The 21712-nt window shown below is 35.3% G+C and overlaps 3 protein-coding genes, 1 long non-coding RNA gene and 1 other non-coding gene across 5 annotated transcripts in view; 3 read left to right on the top strand and 2 right to left on the bottom strand.

The window, feature by feature from the left end:
• LOC112499298 (probable disease resistance protein At4g27220) overlaps positions 1–13346 on the top strand; it is a 51847-nt gene extending 38501 nt beyond the window's left edge. The window contains exon 6 of the mRNA XM_052431687.1: positions 13012–13346. The gene's annotated coding sequence lies outside the window, so the exon portion shown is untranslated. The remainder of the gene's footprint in view (positions 1–13011) is intronic.
• LOC102619630 (proline-rich protein 4) lies at positions 2311–3643 on the top strand. The gene is made up of 2 exons (XM_006487349.4): positions 2311–2915; positions 3019–3643. Exons 1-2 carry the CDS (start codon positions 2747–2749, stop codon positions 3432–3434), a joined length of 585 nt encoding a protein of 194 aa, XP_006487412.2. The 5' UTR covers positions 2311–2746; the 3' UTR covers positions 3435–3643.
• LOC102619926 (uncharacterized) lies at positions 3685–4524 on the bottom strand. Its single transcript, XR_371588.4, has 2 exons — positions 4374–4524; positions 3685–3908 (listed from the first exon to the last, which is right to left on the bottom strand). It is a non-coding gene; the product is annotated as an uncharacterized LOC102619926 (long non-coding RNA).
• Positions 6768–13346, top strand: LOC102630079 (probable disease resistance protein At4g27220). Its single transcript, XM_052431690.1, has 6 exons — positions 6768–10029; positions 10301–10768; positions 11400–11735; positions 11829–12227; positions 12470–12536; positions 13045–13346. The coding sequence occupies exons 1-5, from the start codon at positions 7192–7194 to the stop codon at positions 12509–12511; spliced, it is 4083 nt and encodes a 1360-aa protein (XP_052287650.1). The 5' UTR covers positions 6768–7191; the 3' UTR covers positions 12512–12536; positions 13045–13346.
• A 4019-nt stretch (positions 13347–17365) lies between these two features.
• Positions 17366–17469, bottom strand: LOC127899511 (small nucleolar RNA R71). The gene has a single exon (XR_008051388.1). It is a non-coding gene; the product is annotated as a small nucleolar RNA R71 (small nucleolar RNA).
• Positions 17470–21712: the final 4243 nt, after the last annotated feature.

Below are 21712 nucleotides of genomic sequence, written 5' to 3'. Positions count from 1 at the left end.
ATATATTTGATGCATGTGATACATCGGTCCGAATAAAAGTGAAATCTTTTGTATTTACTACTTTTCTTTTCTTTTTTTCAATTGCGTTTTAAGCCCATGAAACCAGACCAACGAGCCCAGCATTTAAATATCATGCCACCCCATAAAGGATGAATTCTTTGTCATTATGTTTAAAACCTGAGTAAATTAGCCATTGCGTTTCTTATGATTGTCATCAGTTTTGGTTCCTCTAATCAAATTTTGTGGTATTTCTTTGCATTACATTTTTGAATTTCGATTTTCACCAAGAAATTGAAATGATTTTGAGTAAACCACCATGGATTATTCAATTCTTGTACAGATTTCTTATTCTTGAACTAGATTTTTTTTTTTTTTTGAAAGGTTACTGCATGCGTGCTTAAATGTTATTTCGATAAAATGAGAATTTTGTCATTTATATTTTATACTTCATGCATGATCATAATTATAGTATTGTTTCGAGTTTCGAATGACAAAATGAAGTAATTTTGAGTCTAACTATCCATTGGTTGTAAAATTGATATTTTGGATTTTCACAACCACTTTGGGTCTTGCTGAGCCTTCATTAATTTTGCTATTGATGATTGATTTCAACAAGTTTTTTTTTTTTTTAGCATGCATGTTCTTAAAATCTATTTAATTTATTTATAATTATGTCAAAATGGAGATGTTATCACCTGGTTGTTGTGTAATTGGTAATTATACCAATTACCAATTGGATTGTTTTTTATATGTTTCGAATAATGATTGTGCGCTGGCTTTTGTTTAGCTCGTGCTTGGTGTATTGACTGTGTACGTTAATGGAATGTGGGAGCTGTTACTTTATTGGCTGTTGGCTTAAGCGGAATCCACAATTCTGTGGACTGAAATGGTAGAGAAATCCGAATGTTAATTAGCCACCTTACATTTAATAATGATTGTGAGTTGTCAATTGCTTAATTATTGTTGAATTGGCATATGCGTACTTTTGGTCGCTTGTGTGCAAACTGACTTGTGGGTCTCACGTGAACCCGCAGCCTCGTGGGAGTCTGTATCTTACATGTAATCCGAAAGTTGTTTACATACCGGAGGAAGCTGCTTGGATGATGTGATTTGACATTGAATAATTGCGAGTTATCAAATTGATTCATTACTGACGAATTGGGATGTGCGTACTTTTGGTCGCTTGTGTGCGTGAAAGTTATATTCTGTTTGTATTTATTACACCCACCAGAGTTTGAAGGTATCAGGAAATAGACACTTCACGTGAATCCGTGGAAGAAGATAGGGTCAGCCATACGGTTGCCTAAATCACACGCAACCGCCGTATCGACTGCGACGTTTCACTCTAGGAGCCCCGTGATTACCAGAAAGTCTACGAACCAATGTGAATTTGATGTCAATTGTATTATCATTTAATTAATTTATAGATTGATTATCGATTTTATTGGTATTTTAATAGTTAAGCATTTATAGAAATAATATATATGATTTATCATAATTATTGTTGAATTAGTTGGGAGACCACCTAATTTTCAAATTAATGTAATTATTAAATTAATTTTTACGAATAAGAATATTTAAAATATCCGTCTGCAATCCGTGCGAATATTAAACACATTCTTTTTTAATCTAGATGCAGATCCAAATTGAATCTCGTGCATTCTTGTTAGCTTCTTCTGATATTAAAGTTGTTTTTGTGCTTTTCTTGATTTCTTTTCTAATAATCTTTGCTAGTTTCGGGTTCCCCATGCGGATCCTCCCCTTGCTAGTTTTGCTTTTTTCTTTTTTAAATAATAATAAATAAATATAACTTTTTAATTTAATATATTATTATATAATATTAATTTTTATTTTCCTTCATTTTTACATTATAAATTAGTAAATTTATAATTTATTATTCATATTTTTAATTTTTATTATATTAAAAATATAACTAAATAATTTATTATTTAATTATATATATAATTAATATATAAAATTAATATTTAATAAGTTAATATAACTAACAATAAGTACTTAAATAATATATGAAAATAAAAATATAACATAATATTACATTATTTAATTGTATTATAGTAATTAATATATAAAAATTGATTATTATTTATCAATTTAATATAATTAATAATAAATATTATATATGAATAAATTTAAATAATATTAATTTAAAACTAATATCAATAAAAATAAAAATATAAAATATAAAATATTATTACGTTATAATATTATTTAGAAATTATTTGATTAATTATTTATTTTGAAGCTACAAAATGCACCGTTTAGCAAGTAAGAATCTCATTTTCCTTGTGTGAAACAATCTCCCTAGCTTAATTATCAACTACCACAGCCTTTTTTCTTTTTTTATTTTTTTAAAAAAAAAGAAGAGTGAGTGAGTGAGTGATATATATATAACCCTTAATTCATATCACCAATTCAACAATAATTAATCAATTGACAACTCGCAATCATCATTAAATGTAAAATAGCAGCTCGCCTGTAATAAAATAATACAATACGATATAAAACGTGTAGAACTTGGCAATCTCACGTAAAATGAGCCGGCGCCGACAGTATCCACTCGCAGAGGAAAAAATCGCCGCCATTCAGTTCTCTATATAAACGAGCCTCTGTGTGAGGGCAGTCTCACTCATTCTGCGAGCTAGCTTATCAGCATTTGAATTTAGGTTGTTTTTGTGTTTTTCTTGATTTCCTTTTTCTACTAATCTTTGCTAGTTTCGGGTTCCAAATGCGGATCCTCCCCATCTCCGGAGAAGCACTTGTGTGCCTCTTGGTGGCCCTGCTGTTTGCTGTGAACTTTTGCCATGGCAGTGATAGTAAGACAGTTGAAGTAGTTGGAAGTGCAGAATGTGCAGATTGTGCACTCTCTAACATTAAGCCTAGCGAGGCTTTTTCAGGTATTATTATTTTTTTTTTCCCCTTAAATGGATGCATCATGCATCTCTGTTTGCGTCTGAATGGTAATTGATCATAATCATTTACTCATTTTACTTTTTACAGGACTTCGAGTAACTATAGATTGTAAGCAGGAAAATGGAAACGGAGGGTTCAAAACAAGAGGGACGGGCGAGCTCGATGTCAAAGGTGAGTTCAAGGTATCACTTCCGGAGGAAATTGTTGAAGATGGAGAGCTCAAGGAAGACTGTTATGCACAACTTCATAGTGCATCAGGCACTCCATGTCCAGCTTACGGTGGCTTAGAGTCTTCAAAGCTTGTTTTGAAGGTAAAAACCAATGAAAAGCACACATTTGGCTTGGCCAAGAATAAGAAGCTGAAGTTTTCACCTCCAATTTGTGCTGCTTCAACCGCTGCTTATACTCGTCCTTCTCCTGTTCGCCCACCGGTACCTACTCCGCCATTTTGGCGCCGCTGTCGACTATGTGGCGGCCGCCGCATATGTTGTGGGAAAGTATGAAGACAGGAAACCGCAGCAAAGGAAAAGCCAAAAATGATCAATGTTTATTGAAAACTGTATAGAAAACTGTACAGTTTTCTTTGTGTACTCAGATCTTGATCAGGTGTTTATGTTTTACGCTCATACTTTGATACAGTGTATGTATGGCCTTATCTGTTGTTTTTGTATGTTTTGCACGTTATGGTAATGGGAAAATGAGATTCACACCACGCTATGCACCACACATAGCACCGAAGGATGCATTTTGAAATAAATATAAATAGTCACTGTGAATTGATAATTTTGACACCTGCAATACACACGCGCTCTCTCGTTCTCTCCCTCAACGACATAAAATCTCCCCATCGAATCCATTTCCTCTCCCCTCCAGATCGAGCAGCCGTGGGTTATTTTCTCTCAATCTCCCCTCCAAATCCAGCGGCCGTCGGTTGCTCTTTCACCCCTCAAATCCACAGCAGCCGTAGAAACTTTGTTCTGATTATGAATTTATGACAATAATCAAAACTCAACAAATCGCCAACCAAATTTGCCCAGATAAAACAAACCAAATCTGCCTAGATAAAAAAATAATCAGCAATCAAGAAATCATGCCAACAAAATTTGCCCAGTTGAGAATGACAAAATCAAGCCAACCAAATTTGCCCAATAATTTGCTTCATCACCAGTGAAAAATTCAAGCCAACTAAATTTGCAACAAATCGCCAACCAAATTTCCCTAGTTAAAACAAACCAAATTCCCCTAGTTAAAACAATAATCAAGAATCAAGAAATCATGCCAACAAAATTTGCCCAGTTGAGAATTAAAAAATCAAGCCAACCAAATTTGCCCAACAATTTGCTTCATAACGAGTAAAAAATTCAAGCCAACCAAATTGAATATGTATATGGAACAAAAAAAATTGCAGAATTAGAGAGGGGATATGAGAGAGAGTAACCCACAACTGCTATGGATTTGAGGGTGTGAAAGAGTGTTGTGGTCCAATGAGATGAGGGTGGTCTGCGTTTGCGTTTTAGTGAGACGAGTGTGCATGTGGTCTGCGCTTGTGTTTGAGCAAGACGTGTGTGTGTTTTAAAGCTACAGTAAATTCTTTTAAAGTTAGCACAAAACGGACCGTTTTGTGCTAACTGTGGTCCTAATTGGTGTGAGCATATCAGTGCGGGTATGGTATGTGGTCGTTTTCTAACTTGCGACCGATTCCGAGTAAAATTGCGGCATATAAGTAAATAAATAAATAACGGACTTGTGTTAGAATTATTGTGTATCATGAAGTTGTGGTAGTTTTAAATTATTGTTTTTATTAAAAATTCAAAACGTTTTATGTTAGTGAACGATTGGAAAATTATTTCATAAGAAAAAGGAATGGAATGGTGCGTTTCGATAATGCAAGTGTGAAAACAGACGGGATTTGCCTGCCGATGGCTGGAGACTCCATTCGTGGTGAGATTTAACATGACACAGAGGGATTAGCTGTGAAGCGGTGAGTTAATGGTGGCGAGGGTTACACTTCCATTTCCTCCAAATCAATCCCATATTACTTTTTCAATTCGCAATGTCCCTCATCTAATATCATATTATTAATGGATTTGTCCATTTTCTTTCATTTTTATTTCATAAAAAAATGTTTTTAGATTTCAAATTGGTAATTCAATATTTCTTTGTTTAATTTTTGCTGGCTTTTTTCTAACTTGAGTGAAGAGGCATGCAGGTGAGAGCTGGATTATGAGCTACTGGGTTCACTTGATGAGAATTCGATTTAGCATGATGAAACTAAACTGCATCTAGTAGCTAATTATTCTTGTAAGGTTCTGTAAGAAGGAAATGTCTTATGGGTTTTCTCAGAAAATGACGAACTATGTCCTTTCTGCTTCTTGTTATTGACTTTTATCAAATGTAAAAGATGCTCGTATTGATATATGCCTCTGATGTGTGAATCTAATAAAGTTTAGTTATGCTTGTTGATAGTAATATGCCCTTTACTAATGGATCTTGTTACTCAGGGAGTTCTGTGGATTATGTGTCACTAGCACTATCTGGGGGACTATTTTCTTGATCTAAGCCTTTGCTGGGTAGTAATTAGGGAATGGCAAAAATTCTCACAGGAACAGGTATTCTCGGAGATTTTCTCTATTCGGAGAGAGTATGAGGATAATTTTATACCCAATTTCTTATTCGAAGAAGGGATGGAGAAATTTTTTTTACCTAATTTTTTATTCGGGGAGGGGACGGGGATGAGGTGGAATCCTCATCCCCTACCCATTTCCTCATTTTAATTTTTAATTTAATTTTTATTTTTTAAAATTACTAGTAAATAAATAATAAAATTTGAATTATAAAATTATAAGTATTGGTAAAAATAAAAAATATCAAAATATTTATATTATTAAACTTTTAGACCTAATTAACTAATTAAAGTCCTAAATTTTTATTGAGCACATTAAAAAGACCGGACATATTCTATTAGCCTAAAACTTTTGTTTTAATTTTAATATTCATTAAATATTTTAAACTTAAATCTATTTTTTATTTATCTTAAATCTATTTTTTATTTATTTTTAGATGTTATAATTACCCACAGCAAATCACAATTTTAATATCTAATCTAATCTAATATTTGCTCTTGATTTACTAAGACTTAACTATTGCACTGTAAAGTGAATATTCCACATTTATAAAGTGTCCACACCACCATTGAAAAGTTAATTTTGAATCTAAATTTGATTTTATTTGTAACAATTTTGTATTAGGCTATTAATTTATTCATGATAGCTTGTATCCCTTGCATGCTGCGTTATTTACTAATTTAATGTATGTGACTTTTGTAATGGATATTAATGTAAGATATATTTCGAACTTTACTTTTATTTGAATTTTTTATTTTAATATGATTAACTCAAAATCAAAAATAAAAAAAAATATTAGTTATTCGGGGACCGGGGACCCTCGGAGATCCCCTGTTATTATTCGGGAAGGGGATGAAGATTCTCTTAAATAATTTTGACGGAGACTGAGAGGAGACGGGGACATACGCAAAATATCGGGGATAAATACAGGGAGATTGATCCCCTCCCCTCCCCTCCCCATTGCCATCCTCAGTAGTAATAATTTACATTTATCTGTGATTTTATATTTAGACTTCAACTCTAAGCATTTTTCATAGTTCCCTTGGAATATGACAAACTGTATTTAAACTCAAATTAACAACCGCAATCGAACCGAGCTATGAACCTGAACCAAATTTGAACCAAAATCGAACCCAACCAAAATAAATTTTCAAACCGTTTGGGTTGAAATCTTGAACCCGAATGAATTGCAACCCCAACCAAAAACAGTAGAAACCCAACCAAAAACCATAATGCCCACCCCTAAATTTTACAATTATTTTCTTGGGTTAATATTATTACTTATTAATTTGGTCTTTGCTGTTCACTTAGATGACTTGCTTGAAAATATTTTGTTTTCTGAGCTACATCAGAGACCCTGCTACTACTACTTTGAAGTCTCTTAATTTTGTCATCTGATTCTGTCAACTCTTTGCATTGAAGAAACCCTTTTCCTTATTTTCATCCTTTTGAGTTTTGATCTCAAACACGATTTGATTATGTTTTTTGTGGTTGCTACTGCTGTTTTTCTTTGCATTTTCATTACATCAAGAAACCCTTTTTCATGTTTCAACTTTTCTGATCTTAACAACACACTTGGGGCATCTGTTTGTTTGTTTGTTGTTGTCTCTGTTCTGTTTAGTTAACTTCAAAATCTATGGCGGAAATCATCATTCCTTTGGTTCCAGAGGTTGTAAAATGCTTGACTCCATTAACAAAACAGCTTGGTTACTTGCCTAACTACAATGACAACATTAAGAAACTCAAGGAATCGATGGTAGACCTGAAGAATGAAAGTAGTAGCATTGAAAACAGAGTTAATGACGACAAAAGCAAAGGAAAAAAGATTGAAGAGAAAGTTCAGAAGTGGCAGGAGAAGGTTGCCAACTTGCTGGAAAGTGCAACCAACATCCTTGAAAATGAAGCGACAGCAGATAACCTGCCATGTCTCAAGCGTTTGTTTACCCGTTATAAGCTTAGCAAGAAAGCAGCCAGAGAGGAGAAGGCCATTGGTAAACTTTTGGAAGCGGCTACGAGATTTCATGAAGTTTCCTACCGGCCTAATTACCGTTACCTCTGGCTTAAGATTAAGCGTGACAAAGATTATGTGTCCTTTGAATCAAGAATTCCTGCTTTGAAGGACATACAAAATGCATTATATGATGATAAAATCAGCATCATTGGGGTGTATGGGATGCCTGGCGTTGGGAAGACCACACTAGTGGAGGAGGTGGCACGGCTAGCGGAGGAAGCTGAAGAGGACAAGCGCTTTGATCAGATGGTCTTTTCAGAGGTTTCCCGAACTCCAGATGTGAAAAAGATTCAAAGGGAAATTGCAGAGCAAATAGGGCTGACACTGGACAAGGAAACTGAATATGCTAGAGCAAGTATGCTGTATGCACAATTGAAGAAGAATAGGAAGATACTCGTAATTTTAGATAATGTGTGGACAGAGCTTCATCTGAAGGATGTTGGAATTCCTTTTGGAGATGAACACAAAGGATGCAAAGTATTGCTGACAACACGAGGTCGTGATTTACTTTCAAGGATGGGCTCTGAAGCTAACTTCTCGATTGAAATTTTAAATGAAGAAGAAGCTTGGAGATTGTTTGAGGTGAAGCTAGGCAATGATGATCTGATTCCTAGGATGAAATCTACAGCAACACATATAGTCAAGGAATGTGGAGGTTTGCCGATTGCCATAGAACCCATAGCAAAGGCTTTGAGAAATAAGACTCAGTCTGAATGTTGGAAGAATGCCCTGCACGAGCTCCGAATGCCTACGGAGAATAACTTTCATAGAGAGCTAGGGAAGGCATACACAGCTATCAAGCTGAGTTATGATGCCTTAAAAGGTGAGCAACTTAAGAAAATTTTTCAGCTCTGTAGTCTAATGCCAAAGTCATTTTTTGCTTCAGACTTGTTCAAATACTGCATAGGGTTGGGCATTTTTCGAGGAATCGACATGGAAGATGCACGAAACAAATTATATACACTGGTGCATGAACTTAAAGACTCTTGTTTGTTGCTTGAGGGCTATAGCTGTAGAGAGTTTTCTATGCATGATGTTGTCCACGATGTTGCCATTTTAATTGCATGTGGTGAACAGAAAGAGTTTTTGGTTAGAAATGGTGATGTGTGGGAATGGCCGGATAAGGATGCACTGAAAAAATGCTATGCAATCTCTTGGATAGATAGTAGTGGTGGTGAACTTCCTGAAGGTTTAGAATGTCCGCAACTTGAACTTTTACTTTTGTCTTCCGAGCATTCTTCTGTTGACGTCAATATTCCTCAGAGGTTTTTCACATGGATGAGAGAGCTCAAGGTTGTAGATTTGACGAACATGCAGTTGTTTTCATTGCCATCTTCAATTGATCTCTTAGTAAACCTTCAAACACTATGTCTGGATTATAGCACGTTGGGAGACATAACTATTATCGGTAAGTTGAAAAATCTGGAAATCCTTAGCTTAATCGAGTCTGATATTGTGGAATTCCCTGAAGAACTAGGTAAATTGACTAAGCTAAGGTTGTTAGATTTGACAAATTGTTTCCACCTAAAAGTTATTGCACCCAATGTCATAGCAAGCTTTACTCGATTGGAAGAGCTGTATATGTCTAATTGCTTTGTTGAATGGAAGGTTGAGGATGAAGGATCCAGTAGTAAAAAAAGTAAAGCTAGCCTTGATGAGTTGATGCCTTTGCCTAGGCTGACCACTTTGGAAATAGCTGTTGAAAACGATAATGCTTTACCCGAAGGGTTTTTCGTCAGAGAGCTGGAAAGGTTCAAAATATTAATAGGAGATAGATCGTTCGAGCCTCCTGTGATTCTCAGTAAAGATTGGTTTAGAATTAGTCGGTCACACTTTTTGATCCTTGATCATCAGTCTTTAAGAATGTTGAAATTGAAGCTTAATTGGAAGACTATTTGCTTGAGGAAATTGCAGGGCATCAGAAAAGTTGAATACTTGTGTTTGGACAAGTTCCAAGGTGTCAAGAATATTCTTTTTGAATTGGACACACAGGGATTTTCACAGCTCAAGCATCTTCTTGTACAAAATAATCCTGATCTCTTGTTTATTGTTGACTCAAGGGAGATAGTGGATTGTGATGCCTTTCCTCTTTTGGAGTTGCTTTCTCTTCAGAATTTGATTAACTTGAAGAGGATATGTGTTGATCGACTTAGCACAGAGTCTTTCTCTGAACTTAGAACTATGAAAGTGGAAAATTGTGATGAGTTGAGTAATATCTTTGTGCTCTCTACTACTAAGTGCCTTCCAAGTCTTCAGAGGATTGCAGTTATTAAATGCAACAAGATGAAAGAGATTTTTGCGATTGGTGGAGAAGAACCTGATGTAGTCGACAACAATAATGCAATTGAGAATATAGAGTTTGCTCAAATAAGGTATTTGAGTCTGGGAAATCTTCCAGAACTTAAAAGCTTTTGCTGTGAAGTGAAGGGACCTTCTATGCCACCATCACTTTTTAATGGGAAGGTAAGCTATAGTAATTTCTGTTTCTCTACCATTTTATTCTATCATGCATTCTCATTTTGTTGGCATATAAGTAGAAAATAAATCCTTCATAAAAAAATAGAAAAACGAAAAAGGAATAAAACAAACTCACTAAGATCTCAACATAGTATGAATTAGATTATGTACTCAAGTGGAAGTTGATTTTGACCTGCATTTGCAATTGATGAACAAAATTCTTGAGATGCTGCTTCTCATTTGATATTGGAATATCTGACAAGAACTTTATCTGAAGGTTGTTTTGCCCAACTTAGAGGCTTTGGAGCTATGTGAAATTAATGTCAAAAGTATTTGGCACAATCAAACTCCTTGTTGCTTTCAACGTCTAACACGATTGATAGTGTGGGGCTGTCAGAAATTAAAATTCATGTTTTATGCTTCTATGATCAAAAGCTTGGAGCAACTCCAGCACCTGGAGATACGCAACTGTACAGGTTTGCAGGTGATTATTTCTGAGGGAGGGCCAGGTCAAGAGCCCCCTTGTTTTGCATTTCGGCGGGTGACAAATATTAGTCTCTGCCATCTACCAGAACTTACATGTTTATACCCGGGATTGCATACTTCGGAATGGCCAGAGCTAAAAAAGTTGGAGGTGTTTTCTTGTGACAAATTAAACACTTTCGCTTCAGAATCATTTAGTTTCCATAGTAATGAGAAAAAACAACTTCATGTCCCAAAGCAACCATTCTTCTCCTTCGAAAAGGTATGATACAATGTTTTAGACTTTTATGATCAGTTGAGTCCTTGTGCTTTAAAAGAAATTCGCAAACCAAAATTTTAGAAATGACTCACTCATGTACTCCCTGCAAACAAGTTTTGTACTTAGATCCTTGACCATTTTTTATTTGTTAATAGATACCTGGAATTAACATTCTTGTCCCCAAGTGTCTTTGTTGTGCTCTTGTATCATCACCCAGTAATCCCTTCATTCACATCTTTCCCTCTTTACATTTATATTTTTATTCTTATTTATCATGGACATCACTCCGTCACACATATGTATAGCATATTTTGCATCTACGTTTGCTTTCAATTATTATAAAAATCAATAATGGATGAATTCAATACTTTTATTTAGAATCTACAAATGACTTTGAAATATTACAATGTTCAACTTTAGTAATGTATTCTTTACTTGTTTTTCATTTATTCTTATTGTTTCTTTTTAAAATCTGAATCTTTTTTCCGAATAGACTCTCTTTTTATGAATGGTCAGACTCAATATATCCGCTCATAATATATTATGAAATCAATTTATATGATTGGCTAACTCAAAATTGTTTGAGATAATTGATCAATTTAACTCAAGCTTTTATTTTGTTGATGTTGATCAGATCTTCCCCAATTTGGAGGAACTGGGGTTAAGCATAAAGGACATCATGATGCTTTTGCAGGGTGATTTCCCACAAGATCACCTCTTTGGCAGTCTTAAAGATCTGGAGGTCAGGGATGATGACTCAGCTAGTGTCCCAATTGGTTTGCTTGAGAAATTTCACAGGCTGGAAAATCTCAACCTGTCCTTTTGTTCATACAAAGAGCTATTCTCAAATGGAGGACAAGTACACTTGATAAAGAAGTTGGAGCTGATCTGTCTTAATGATCTTGAGTACTTGTGGATACCAAACTCCAAGATGGGGGACTCCATTCTTCAAAATCTTGAAATTCTAAAAGTACAACTTTGTCAAAACCTTATTAGTCTAATTGACATTTTTCCATTCTCAAAATCTGATTAGTCTAATCTCACCGAACTGCTGCAACTGCAGGTAGACAGTTGCCAGAAGTTGATGAACTTAGTAACACCCTCCGGAGCAAAAAGTCTAGTGCGACTTGAAAGTTTGACGATATATGGATGCAGTGCAATGACACAAGTGGTAATAAGTGAGGGAGATGCAGCAGCAGCAAAGGAAGAGATAGTTTTCATCAAATTGAAGTCTCTGGATCTGCATCATTTAGATAGTCTCACAAGCTTCAGCTCTGGCAATTACACCTTCAGATTCCCATCTTTGGAATATCTATGTGTGATTGGCTGTCCCAAGATGAAGATTTTCACAGCAGGAGACTTAAGAACACTGACAGAAAGCGTTTGCTATGGTTATGGTCATGGTGAATGGCGCTCCGATAGTAACATTAACAAGATCATACATCAATTACATGAAGAAAAGGTACAGATCACTCACTAACCTGTCATCCATGGAAATATCAAAGTTTTTCAATTAAAATGCGTTTGTCAAATCCCTTGGTGCCATTTTGATACCCCTGTTTCTTTCTTTTTATTTAGCTTAACAAAAAAGGTGTAAAAGGTATTTGTGTTGCCCTTTGGGCTCATTATCATTACACAGTTTATATAATCAACGTTCCATTTCCTCCTTATTCTGTGCTTTGAGCTCTTATATACTTTTTTCAGCTTTTGGAGAAGCCATCTATGTCAGAAGTCTTGTATTCATGAATTTGAAGAGTTAATAAAGTTCCGGGTAATTAGTTTTCCTTTAATTTCTTTGATCTCATTGCTTGTTTAAAAAAAATGCACAGATAGTTCTATCAATGATTGCAGACTGAGTTTCATGTTTTGCTCTGGATTTTATGTGGAATTTTGAATCAGTGGAGGTTTCTTGTTCTTATGATTACCCTATTGAGTTTTTCACCTTTTTTTTTGACAATTGGAGGTTTTAGTTTGAGAAAATTAAAGCCTGAGTTTCTAAATTTTTTAAATGTTTGGAAAGACTCCATAACATCACAAAAATCATGCTTTGACAAATGGTCCGGTGTTACATCCCTGACTGGCCCTTTTACAATGAGATAAAAGGCCTTGAATAGTTAATAATAACTAGAGGTTTTTTTTTTGCCCTTTTCCTTGGCATTAGTATTGGCCCTTTGCATCGATGTACTAAGGGCGAGTTCACAATGTACAGACGTCTACACCTGAGCATTTATTTCTCTTCTCTGTAGTTCCTGCTAAAATTCTCTACTTTATGAATGCAGAATGCCCAGATACTGATGAAGATTCAGGTCACTTCTTATGCACATCATCTGGAATCACATTTTTATGTTCACGTTCGATTCTTGTGATTCACTTCATTGTGTCACTACAACTTGGGTATCTCAAGTTTAAAGGCAACTTATAATTTTATAAATGCGTCTCTTTCCTAAAATAAAGATGAGTAAATTCATCTTCTGTGTGTGCTGCTTGTCTGTATTTTCACATTTTAATTACAAACTAAGTATACCTCAATAAGAGGTCTTGTATTGTATAAGTAATGAATTTCTGGTGTATTTTGAGCATGTATTTTGGACTTGTTTCTTCTAAATCTTGAAATTCTATCCGTATCTGAAGCGTTGTGCCATCCTTTTTCATCTTTTCAAAATCTCTTTATGAAACTATGCAACTCTTGGTTACTAACAAAGTTGTTAATTACGAATTTCATATTTAAGCTAATAATCCCAATCCATAAAGTTCGAGTCTCTTGACTTGACTTCAAGCATTAAGTCACTTGATGGAATTTTGGTTTTAAATATATCGCACTATATGGGTTCGGTTGCCGAGCGGATATATATAAAATCGCCATCCCTGCTCAAGAGGCCACAATGCAAAATTTATAAACGTAAGTGGGTTGTAATATAAAATCAATAAACTTTATTAGACGGTAGCATAAACTCAAAAAACGTACGGTACCAGTAGTCATCAATCTCTATCGATTCTCAAAATTATGATTTTATGATCTCCAAGATATATACAGTATAAGTGAATTTCTCATATCTCAAGGTTTAACGTTTAACAATCAATCAACACATATTTTAGTAAAATTTTTTTTACAGTGTTTAAATTTATTTGTAGGGATGGAAGATTATCCATCCCATTTAATTTATACTTTTTAAGGTTTTATAATCAGTTAATAATTTCTTATTTTTTTAAAAAATCTCTATTGTATAATCTTTTAATATAAGTCTTAACTAAGTACTCGTTTGAAATTATTTTTGGAAGGTTTAAAAGTAATTTTAAAAAGTTAAAAATTAATTTTAATATTTGGTAAATCTTTTATAAATCACTTTGGGCAAAATTCTCCCATCCTACAACAAATTTTGAAAAGTAGGAAGGGAATTGCTTTTCAAAATCTGATTTTAAAAATCACTTTTATACTTACTACAATGTGTGTGTGTATAATAAAAATTCAAAATTATCCTTACTAACTAGAAAAATAAAATCATTAACTTTAAAAAAATTATTATTATTGCAATTATATAGAGATAACGAAACTAAAAATAAAATTAATAATATAAAATATTTATTATAGTTATCAATTATTATATGTACTCATTAAAAAATATTTTACGCAGATTTTTATAAATGTTTAAATAAATTTGATTTAATATTATATTTAATTCAATTATTTACATTTCTACGACATTTTAATTGTAAGAGTCACTGAACACATACGACTGTTTTTAAAACTCACAACACTTTTGAAAATAAATTTTACTAAATGTTTAACGGATTTTCTTTACAGCTGATTATTTCTACAACACAGTTAACAATAATTATTTTAAAATTTACAGCGTTATCAAACTATTCTCGAAAAATTTTGTTTGTTTTACCAGTTTGCATTTGAAACTTTTAATTTTGAGCAACTTTAATTAATAATTGCACCATCTAAGCCCCTTTCAAATTGAGTAAGTAGATAATTAGCAAATATCATTGAGTTCTGTCTCCTGTGCTGGGTTTATAAGGGGTGATCTACACCTTAATTGGTAAGACGCGTTTTGGGGTGTATGAGCGCCCCATAAATAAAACTGTGCGGGCCTTGTTAAGGTGCAAAGCAGACAATAGCTTGCCATGTTAACATGTTAAGAATGAATTCTGAAGACTATGTCAACAGTTGAGTCAGCAAGTTTGCTGAGTCATTGACCACGTCAGCAATTAGTTATATAGGCAAATTAGTTCTTAGAGTTTGTTATATCTTTCCCACCAATAGTTTGTTACAAGTTGTTAAGGTTATTCACATGCTTTTGTTGCTGTAGAATCTTCTGGACGCATGTATATAAACCTCTGTAATCCTTTAGTTTATTGTTGAGTGTTAGAAAATGCATATTTATAAAGGAGAAAACCGTCATTTTACATTTTAAGTCTTATTAACAACCCTTACTTTTATATATTTAACCTTCTTGTGATTTAATTACATGTGTTTTATTTTAATTAAGTATTTTATGTATTTTAGGGGCATTATAGTCATTTCACAATAAAGGAGAGATCAGACGGCAAAACGGACATCACTTTTGAACTCAGGACGGTCGAAAACCTTAGGAGGAGTATAAAAGGAAAAATGGCACTATTCACATGTACGGTACTATTCACGTGTACGGTACTGTATACGTTACTGTTCACGACACTGTTCACATAGACGGATGATGACGTGGCATTGACCGATGATGTGGCATTGACTGATGAGGTGTCACGATCCTGTTGGACTAAAATTCTTATGTACTGTTGATGGTGACGTGGCAGCATATCAGTGGACGAAAAATCTCGCGTACGGTGCATGCATCACACAGGATTATTTTCAACCAAACCGCGTTACTGTTCATCCGGGTCAAACCGCGTTACTGTTCAAAGTCGGGTCAAACCGTGTTACTGTTCATCCGCGTGGTCAAACCGTGGACTGTTGACTGATGACGTGGCGCAATCCTGAGCGTCCAAACTATTTTTAATCCGATGGCCATGATTTACTCCATGTATCTATAAAAAGGGGGCCTCCCCCCCCTAATTGGATATCTCTGAATCCATTTTTGGAATCCATTTTCTGTAATTCCCTCTCCATCTTGTGTTTTCTTCGTATTTTAATAAATTCCCATTTTGCCCGTAGTTCAATTATGAGTGGCTAATTTTCTTTCAAGCTTGGGTTGAAGGTGAAGTCTCAACATGTGTCATGGGCTTTATTGGTAAATTTATTTTCTTTTCCCCTCTAGTTTTTGTGGATGTTTTGACTTCTCGTCGACAAATAATACTAATCTTGTCTAGTACCGCCTTGGTTACACCGGCTCTCTAGTACAAGGTTATTATTATTTGGCACGATAAGCCCTTAGCACCATATTGATTAGAGCGTGGTTCATGAGGTGTGGATTCCCCCCTCATGATTTAATTGGCATTAATACGGATTATTTAGCCCATGATGCATGTTGATACGGATCCAGATACCCAAGTACGTCATTTCAATAGATCTTCGCTTCAATTTATTCTCGTCATTTCAATTCCAATTTCAGAATTTATTATCGCCATTTTAATTTACGTTTTAGCATATTCCAAACCATTTCCACCATAGATCCAACCACCCATTTGCAAAATTAATTCTATACACAATTAAAATCCACCTCCTCGTGGGATCGACACTCGTCACCATTAGACTATACTACAATAGATTCGTGCGCTTGCGAGTACATTAAAATTTGCACAACAAGTTTTTGGCACCGTTGCCGGGGAGGTAAGTAATTTTAATTCATAGAATTAATTTTTTTTGAATAATTTCTTTTATTTGTTTTCTTGTATTTTTTTTATTAAATTAAAAAAAAAAGTGAATCTACATTTAAAGGTTAGTATTTCTTTTCTTTTTCTCTTCTTTAAAATTCTGTAATTTAATTTTCCATTTATTTTTCTTTGTAATTTTTTTTTGTTTATCTTATTAATTTAATTTTTAGTTAATTTCTTTCACGTATTTATTTTTGTGTATTTTTATAGAAAGGTTGTAACAGAGTAATAAGGTTAGTATCGTAATTTCTCCCTCTTCTTTATTTTTATTTATTTTGTTCCCATCTTTATTTTTTATTTTATTTGTTTTGCATGCATGGTCGAAGGTCATTATTACCCAATCTTGAACCTATAGACCTTGAACTTGAGAAAACACTTCGCACACACAAACAAGTAAAAAATAAAATGGATTTGCAACCACAGGAGAGGCCATTTAAGGACTACTTCAGTCCCTTAGCTAATTTGAGCACATCATGCATAAGATACCCAAATGTAGCTGCTAGGAGTTTTGAACTAAAACCTAGTGTGCTAAATTGTCTCCCCACATTCTATGGCCTAGAGAATGAGGACCCATATAATCATTTGAATGATTTTCATGCAATTTGTCAAACATTTAAATATGAGAATTTTTCAGATGATGATGTTAAACTCAGATTATTCCCATTTTCTTTAAAAGATAGAGCTCGTTCATGGCTTAATACATTACCTGCTAATAGCATTGCATCATGGGAACAAATGGTAACTAAATTTTTAAATAAATATTTCCCAGTGCATAAAACCAATGCTATTCGCAGGGAAATCTCAGAGTTTACCCAGAGAGAGGATGAGCAGTTTTTCGAAACATGGGAGCGATTCAATGGGCTACTCTTGAAGTGTCCACATCATGGGTATGAAAAATGGCACCAATGCCAATACTTTTTGGAGGGATTATTGCCGAATGTGCAAGAATGGCTAATGGCAACAAGTGGAGGAGAGCTAATGTCAAAAAGTGCATCAGAAATTTGGGAATTCTTCCAGCGACAAGCAGATAATTCCCAACAACGGAGTCGATCACTCAGGACTACTAGAAGAATTAAGGGAGTAAATGAGGTTCACATTGGCGAGTCAACTTCGGGAATCAAAGAAGTCAAGGAGATGGTTGAAGGTCTTGCTCGACAAATAGCATCGTTATCGACTGCTAAATCAACAGAACCACATGACCATGACTCATACTCAGATCAAGCCAATGCCATAGGTGTAATGAGAAAGCCATCAAATTACAACCCATACTCCAACACATATAATCCTGGATGGAGAGACCACCCCAATTTTTCATGGTCTCAAGGATTCCAACAGAATGGACCAGCAGCTCCAGCTCCACCAATGCAACAAATTCCTCAAGTTCCTCAAGCCTCTCAGCCACCATTTAGACCATACAATCAGAATCAGAATTTCTCTCAACCCAGACCATGGGAGGATTCATTCCAGAATCTCAAGAATCTTACTCACTCCACGATTGAGCAACAAAACCGCACCATTGATGGACTACGAAATGAGTTGAGAGCAGGTTTCAACTCACAAGCTCAATCAGTTTCAAGCCTCGAGAAGATGGTGGGACAACTTGCTTCTTCAGTTCAGACCTTGGCAATGACCGTTGAGAAAGGCAAATTTCCAAGTCAACCAGTGCCTAATCCTAAAGGAGTACACGAAGCAAGTACCAGTTCACCACAGCAGCATGGAGAGGTCAAAGCAGTCATGACCTTGAGAAAAGGAAAAGAAGTCGACAACAAAGTAGAGATGCCGGTGACAAAAGAAAATCAAATTGTTCCTGTGAGTGTTGAGGACTCACCACTGGAGGAGAAAGAAGAAACCAACCCACGAGAATACGTTCCGAAAGCTCCATTTCCTCAGAGGTTAGCGAAAGGCAAGAAGGGAAAATCTACAGGTGAGATTCTCGAAATCTTCAAACAGGTAAGTGTTAACATCCCTTTACTTGATGCTATTAAGCAAGTTCCATCTTATGCCAAGTTTCTTAAAGATTTGTGTACTAAAAAGAGAAACATGCATGTTCAAAAGAAGGCATTTTTAACAGAAAACGTTAGTTCTATACTCCAACATAAAATTCCTTTAAAATGCAAAGACCCAGGCTCCCCCACTATCTCATGTAGTATAGGGAACCACACAATTGAGAATGCTTTGTTGGATTTAGGAGCTAGTGTAAATTTATTGCCTTACTCTGTGTTTGTGAAACTTGGACTTGGAGAATTACACCCAACTCCAGTGGTGTTACAACTTGCAGATCGGTCCACAAAAATACCTCGTGGTATTGTGGAGGACGTGCTTATCCAGGTAGACAAGTTCTATTTTCCTGTTGATTTCATTGTAATTGACACTCAACCAATACAAGATTCAAGGAAGCACATCCCCATTATTCTAGGCCGACCTTTCTTGGCAACTGCGGATGCTCACATTCAATGTAGAACTGGAAATATGCAGTTGTCCTTCGGCAACATGACTATGGAGCTGAACATCTTCAACATTGCCAAACAACCTCACAGTGCAGATGATGGAATTGTTGATGTGGATTTAATTGAAGCATTAGTTGATGACACTTTTCTTTCAAACCTTAGTGATGATCCTTTACAAACATGTTTAACTCACTTTGGTTTTGATTTTGATATTGACAGATCAGTTGATGAGGTCAACGCCCTGCTTGACTCAGCACCATCTATGGACACTAATAAATGGAAGTCAAGAGTTGAGCAACTAGCACCATCAGAGAAGCAACTCATTCCATCATCAGAATCACCACCGAAACTCGAGCTCAAACCATTGCCCAACACTTTGGAATATGCGTTTTTGGGAGAAGAAAGTACTCTGCCGGTAATCATCTCATCATCCCTAAATGACGAACAAAAAGGTAAGTTGTTGGATGTTTTAAAAGAGCACAAAGAAGCATTAGGATGGACCATAGCAGATATTAAAGGTATAAACCCAGTAGATTGCATGCATTACATTCACCTTGATGAAAATGCTAAAACTACTAGGGAGATGCAACGTCGGTTAAATCCTAACATGAAAGAAGTTGTTAGAACTGAGGTCCTTAAGCTATTAGATGCAGGTATCATTTACCCAATTTCTGATAGTTCATGGGTCAGTCCTGTACAAGTTGTCCCCAAAAAGTCAGGAGTCACAGTAGTTACGAATGCCGATAATGAATTGATACCAACTAGAGTAACTACAGGATGGCGTGTATGCATTGATTATAGAAAATTGAATTCTGTCACACGTAAAGATCATTTTCCTTTACCATTTATCGATCAAATGCTTGATAGATTAGCAGGCCACGAATTTTATTGCTTTCTAGATGGTTACTCAGGATATAATCAGATTCCCATAGCACCAAAAGATCAGGAGAAAACTATTTTCACTTGCCCTTTTGGCACATTTGCATATAGGAGAATGCCATTTGGATTATGTAATGCACCTGCTACATTTCAACGATGCATGTTGAGCATTTTTTCTGATATGGTGGAACGATTCCTTGAAGTCTTTATGGATGATTTTTCTGTTTTTGGTGACTCATTTGATCAATGTTTACATCATCTAACACTAGTTCTACAGAGATGTATCAAGAAGAACTTGATCTTAAATTGGGAGAAATGCCATTTTATGGTAAAACAAGGTATTGTTCTCGGTCACATCATTTCGAGCAAAGGTATTGAGGTTGACAAAGCCAAGGTGGATCTCATTTCTAATCTTCCTCCACCCAAAACAGTCAGAGAAGTAAGATCTTTCCTTGGGCATGCTGGTTTCTATAGACGTTTCATTAAAGATTTTAGCAAAGTTTCTAGACCCTTATGCAATTTACTTGCTAAGGATGTACCTTTTATCTTTAATGATTCATGTCTTGTGGCTTTTGAAAAATTAAAGCAGTTGTTGACATCATCACCCATCATTCAAGCCCCAAACTGGAACTTACCATTTGAGCTAATGTGTGATGCATCTGACTATGCAGTAGGAGCAGTATTAGGACAAAGAGTTGATCGAATTCCTCATGTTATTTACTATGCTAGTATGACATTGAATGATGCACAGTTGAACTATTCAACTACTGAAAAAGAAATGCTAGCAGTAGTGTTTGCATTGGAAAAATTTCGATCATATCTCATTGGTTGTAAAATAATTATATTCACAGATCATGCTGCTCTTAAATATCTTCTCACAAAGAAAGATGCAAAAGCTAGGCTAATTCGTTGGGTGTTACTTTTGCAGGAATTTGACTTGGAATTCAAAGATAAGAAAGGGACAGAAAATGTTGTGGCGGACCACCTCTCTCGTCTCCATCTTGACACAATTACAGAGCCATTAATATTGAATGAGTCATTTCCAGATGAACAATTAATGAGTGTGGAAGTATTACCTTGGTATGCTGATATAGTTAATTATCTTGTTACAGGTAAACTTCCAGAGCATTGGACCAAGCAAGATAAGGCTAAATTCTTTGCAGAGATAAAGAATTTCTTTTGGGATGACCCATATTTGTTCAAGTATTGTGCAGATCAAATTGTTAGACGATGTGTCCCAGAAAGTGAAATTCAGAATATCCTTTCATTCTGCCATGAACAAGCTTGTGGAGGCCATTTCAGTGCTAAGAAGACAGCGACTAAAGTTTTACAATGTGGTTTCTATTGGCCATCTATATTTCGAGACGCTTACACTTTCTGTTCTTCATGTGATAGGTGTCAACGAATGGGAAGCATTACACGAAGGAACATGATGCCACTAAATCCAATTTTAGTGGTTGAGATTTTTGACGTATGGGGTATCGACTTCATGGGACCCTTTCCCCCTTCTTTTGGCCATCAATACATATTGGTTGGTGTTGACTACGTCTCAAAATGGGTAGAAGCAATTCCATGTAGGACCAATGATCACAAGGTGGTGATAGCATTTTTGAAAAGCAACATTGTTTCACGCTTTGGATTCCCTCGAGCAATAATCAGTGATGGTGGTGCCCACTTTTGTAACAAAGCATTCAAAGCTCTTTTGACAAAGTATTCAATCACACACAAAGTGGCAACCCCGTATCATCCGCAAACCAGTGGCCAAGTTGAGATCTCCAATCGAGAAATAAAGCACATATTAGAAAAA

Source organism: Citrus sinensis, chromosome 8, assembly GCF_022201045.2.
Source record: "Citrus sinensis cultivar Valencia sweet orange chromosome 8, DVS_A1.0, whole genome shotgun sequence".
Classification (NCBI taxonomy): Eukaryota; Viridiplantae; Streptophyta; class Magnoliopsida; order Sapindales; family Rutaceae; genus Citrus; species Citrus sinensis.
The sequence above is the reverse complement of the archived record's forward strand: the minus strand, read 5'-3'. Positions and strand labels throughout refer to the sequence as shown.